Source organism: Alligator sinensis, unplaced genomic scaffold (genome assembly GCF_000455745.1).
Source record: "Alligator sinensis unplaced genomic scaffold, ASM45574v1 scaffold60_1, whole genome shotgun sequence".
Classification (NCBI taxonomy): domain Eukaryota; kingdom Metazoa; phylum Chordata; order Crocodylia; family Alligatoridae; genus Alligator; species Alligator sinensis.
In genome coordinates, this window is record NW_005841858.1 from 1,142,492 (window position 1) to 1,147,601 (window position 5,110).

Below are 5,110 nucleotides of genomic sequence, written 5' to 3' on the forward strand. Positions count from 1 at the left end.
TGCAGCCGGGAACCATAGGGGCGGGGCACTGCCCAGGCAGGCTGGACGGCTCTGTGCCATGCTATGCTGTGTTTCCTGACTGCAATGTTACAACGCACAACACAGCAGAAGCCAGCCTGGTCCCATGGTTCCTGGCTGGTTCTTGCTGCCGCCTCTATCCGAGGGCCACGTGTTGGAAGAATCGCTGCACTGGAGCCACTGCCTTCTCGTCCTTGCCACGCAGGTCTGCTGACTGGAAGTGGAGGGAGCCTGCCCCCTGGTTCCCCACAGGGTCCAACAGGGCTGCCACATGTGAGGGCAGAAGCTGCAGGCGCATGCAGAGCCGCTGGGATAGAGGTGGCCAGGTAGGCTGCACCTCTTGCCCTCAGCGCATTGGCCAGAGAGATGCCCCACCAGGCACCAGTGCCTGCACTGGCCAGGAGCTCCCTGAGTCCCCCTGACCCATTTGCTGCATAAACCTCACACTCCACAATCCCCCCACATATACACACACCCCGCCATACCCTATGCCCCCACACAGCCACACCTCCACCATATACCCCCCCCAAGCCCCGCACACAATATAAAAGAATGAGACTATTTTGAGTTATTATGCAGTCCCTTCTATATACAGCACACAAACACAAATCATGATAAATATTTTTTGTAATAAATAAATTAAAAAATTAAAAAATGTTCTAGCAGGTGTTTGACTTTTACTGTATGATTTTTTTTCTAGTTCTAACATAGTAATCCCCACTCCCAAAAGGAGTACTTATGAGAGGCAAGAGGAGGGACTTCTTGTGGCAGAGGTGACAAGTTAAGCAGCTCTGCACCCAAAATAATTGCCCTTCCCTGTTGTAGGCACATCAGCACTCCTTAGCGATATTCTGTAAAGACAACCTATATACCCATATTATACATAGATTGTTTTATCCTTCACCCATTTCCATCAAATCAATTAGCACAATATCAAAATAAAACTGAACTTAAGGCCAGTTACTGCTTTCATGACTAAATTACCCAGTTAATTTATTCAAAGTTACCAAAGGCTGTCACAGCTCTGGATTTCGTTCTTAACTATGAATTTTGGAATGTTAGCCACATGAAAAACATTACACAATATAAATATGTATGCTCATATTAATACAAATTAATATAATGTCTAATACTTTCTACTAGATTGCACAAAATTGGTAATTACCCTTGTAAAATGTTTTAATTAAAATGATGAGACAGCTAGCTAGCTACATAAAAATAGTATCACAAAAAATGTCAAAAGTTATTTTCAGGTATTTTAGTAAAACTAAGGTAACATTATCAAACCAACATTCTTTCACTAAATAAGATAAAACAAGCTACGCCTTCTACTCAAACCAAGTTACTTTAGCATTATATAGTACCTGCATTTCAATGTATCTTGAATCAGATTTCTTCTTTCTTAATTCTTCTCTAAATTGCTCATCTAAATCAATATCTGGCTCATTTTTTTGAAAAAGAAATTCTGCATCCCGATCTAGGAACGTTCTCTCCAAGTTTGGTCTATGTTTTATAGGAACCTTTTCCAAGGTTGGTTTCTCTTTTACTTGCTCCACTTGATCAGGTCTGGAACAAAGATTAGATTGTATTTTAACTTCCATATTAAAATGTTAACACAAAATAATTAAGGATACACTTGGCCACTGAAACAAGTACAAAAACTTTTTTTTAAATACCTTGAATCTGTCTAATTTTTAAGCCATACAAATGAGTTTGCTTTTCTGAGCAGAGACCATGAGCACTAATATTCTTGAACATATGAATTCAAGAGCACCTTGAAGAAAATCTGTCTCTTTAGGTTTCTCAGGTATGCATGGGGAACTGCTTTAAGTTTTATTAAGTTCAAAGTAATTTTGCAACCGCCAGTGAAAACTACTTGCACATGCCCCACACACACACACACACACACACACAGACACAAACTTCATGCACAAACTTTTTTTGAACAAACCTTTCCCCTACAATAGCAAAAAACCCAAATAATGCCCTGCAAGATGTCTGCAAGTGAAACGGACTACACAAGAGCAAAGCTTTTCTTGATTTCATTGTTCAGTCTCAAAGAGAAGCAAAAAAGCATAGTGACAAGTAAATTAGATTTTTAAATTTTCTTTCTTAATCATCCTCAATGTCAATCTGAAATGTAGTCACTTTAAGGAGTTATTTAAAATGCATTTCAGCCACTATACCTGCCAGGCCTTTGCCAATTTTCATTTTTTAGAAATAAATTTCCTACTTTTAAAACCCATTGCTGGAATGAAAGTGCTGTCAAATGCATGAAGCAAAAAAGAAACACTCTTCTAATCCTTCAGCTATAGTTATTGTAAGTATAATTAACAACAACAGCAAATAATATTTCAGACAGATGCAAGAGCAAACTGAAGACAAGGCAACACCACATGCTTCTGCTATAGGCAAGCATTTTTATCACCACATCAGTTAAACAGAGTAGGGCAATGGAAGGGAAAACTTTCCGGTAGGCATGATGCCACAGGTTAGCTGTGCACCCTCCCTGAACACCACTCTGATCGCTTTCACCTGCCCAATCTGCTGCTCTACTTTCTGCTCCTTAGCTTGGTCAGGGACCACAGGTTATCGGCTTCCTATCTTTCTGCCACCGTGCTGCCTATGCCCTCTCCAATCTGCCACATGCTACACACAGACTGCCTGTGCCAAAGTTTGACCACCCAGAAGAAGGGATAAAAGAACCAGTTGCAAATACCACACAGTCTTCTCTCTAACGCAGCTTCTCCAGTTGCAGCCATTAGTAGTGGATTAGTAGAGGATTACAGAATTACAAATAGTGTAAGGCAAAGTGTCCCTAGAATTAATAGGAGGCCCAGTATCCTGGCCCTTCTCAGCCACAGGAAACAAAAAGACGTCAGTCCAAGGTAAGCTAAGGAAATGTATTCTTCCTCATAGCCTACAGTTGATCAGCTTAGTACTCTGAAATGGGTAAATATTTTAAACTCACATTTCCTGTAAAACAATGTGACAAACCCATATTAATTGCCTTGGTATATTATAACAGAGAGAAATTTTTTACAACATTTTTAAGCTAAGCCACACATGCAATGACATTAGATGTTCTACTGAAGTCTTTCTAGCAACTCCCAGAATGACACCGTTTGAACCAAGATCAATATAATGCACAAATAATTGTTCCGTTTACCCTTCTTCCTCGCCTGACCACCAGGACATGGCTTCTTGTTCTTTTTCGTTTCTAGTCTGGACAGTATTCAGCAGCTGCACGATCTGTTCTTCACGATGTTCATCCATTTGCACCACAGCTCTCTAAAGCAAAAGAAAAGTAGCCTTTACACCAAACTTCACACTTCAGATTCGAAAACACTCTTGGTTTACATGCAAAAGCATCATTTTCCTGAAGCTGTTATAATTGGTAAGCTACCTAAAAAGTTGTTTATCCAGTAATTCAGAAAACAAGGGCAATGTATTTTTTCTTGCTATATCACAGAACACATTGTAACCATCATATTCATTTGTATACAAGCTTATGGTCGAACGTGTGCACAAGTTGCTATTTCTAAGGAAATTCTTCAGTGCAAATTTTTCTTTGCATTACAGGTGTAATGGAAACTGAAGTTTAAAAAGCTGAGATTTATATAATGCCCTCACCTTCAGTATGCCAGCCCTTCATTACTCACTTGTTAAATGCCTTAAAGTCCTAAAAAAAAAAATCCAGTTACAGTGAATGCCATTAATGGATTTCAAATCCGCGTTCCACAGCTACAGGTACTCTTCACTTAACGTCGCCCCACTTAACATTGTTTCATTACAACGTCACTGATCTATTGGAGAACATACTCGTTTAAAGTCACACAATGTTTGGTTATAATGGCATTTGGCTGCTGCCTGCTAGTAGGTAACTACTGCGATGTAACTGGATTCGCTTAAAGTCGTATTTTTCAAGAACATAACTACAACAGTTACTCCTCACTTAATATTTTAATAGACAAGTCTTTCAGTCATCCAAATCTTCCAAAAGTTAGGTCATTAATTACAAAGCAAAAAACACTACAACCTTTTCACAGTTTTTAAAAGAACATAGTCTGCTGGATCAAAAAGAAATGAACTAAACAGGTCCATATGTTGACATTGTTGTACATCTCCTGTCCGTGAACATTACTTGAGAGCACTTTCCTCACATTCTTTTTGCCTCTCCCCCTCCTTTCCCAAACTGTTCTTTCCGGAGCTACGCATGTGGATGTGCACTGATATTACACAGGAGTGCACAAACAGGCAACAGCACACAAACTGCCTCTTCCCAGCAGGAAAAAAAATAAGACACATAAAACAAGACACACACATTGAGAAGAATTGCTTGTTTCACCTCATTACAGCGGCACGTTATTGCCAGGGGGAAATACAGTGTAAAAGCAAAGACTTCACCCTCCTCTGCTGCAGGGAAATTTTTAAAAAGGAAAGATAATGTTTTGTATCTGAAAACAGGTGCTGAGCTGCCGAGAGTGGTATCCTTGTATATGACAACGGCACAAATGTGATATCACAAATGTTATCTTTTGTATGACAGCAAAATCAGCACAAACGTTAAAAAAACAGAAAAAAAATCTCCTATTTGCTCCATCAAAGCCTTTAGCTTGAGATAGAGGAGGCTCCTCTTTGTATTCACCAGTTTTTTTTGTTTAACCGTATGAGGAAGAATAAATAACAGGTGAACTAGGCCCTATTCAAATCTCCTTTCAAATGTTCAGAGGGGCACAGCAAGTGTCTTTTAGAGCTGTCCTCCCCATAGTTTATCTTCAGTTGCAGCTTAAAAACTAACATGTTTTCTTGCCTCTATGCAAACTTCTCTTCCAACTGGCTTCTCTAAGGGGGGAACGTGCCAGCCTGACCCAGAAGTGGGGGTTGGGTTGGGGGGAAGGGGGGGGGGGAATTGATTGCTGATGATTGATTTACAAGTGCTGGCACTGACATCCGGCTGCTTGCAAGCTGTCACCTGCTCTTAGGGGCTCACAGGCAAGCAGATGTCAAGGGCACTACGGGAGCCCCGGGGCCGAGGAGTGCGGTTGGGGGGCGCAGACCCCGCCCCCCTCCGCCGATTCTTTACCTGCTG

General features: G+C 40.8%; 1 protein-coding gene across 1 annotated transcript in view; it reads right to left on the minus strand.

Moving 5' to 3' along the window:
• Nucleotides 1-5,110, minus strand: part of DHX36 (DEAH-box helicase 36) — a 38,866-nt gene that overhangs the window by 33,381 nt on the left and 375 nt on the right. Inside the window, exons 2-3 of the mRNA XM_025214795.1 lie at nucleotides 3,188-3,309; nucleotides 1,383-1,584 (exon numbers count right to left, since the gene is read on the minus strand). Coding sequence (XP_025070580.1) covers nucleotides 1,383-1,584; nucleotides 3,188-3,294 — 309 coding nt within the window. The 5' untranslated portion in view covers nucleotides 3,295-3,309. The remainder of the gene's footprint in view (nucleotides 1-1,382; nucleotides 1,585-3,187; nucleotides 3,310-5,110) is intronic.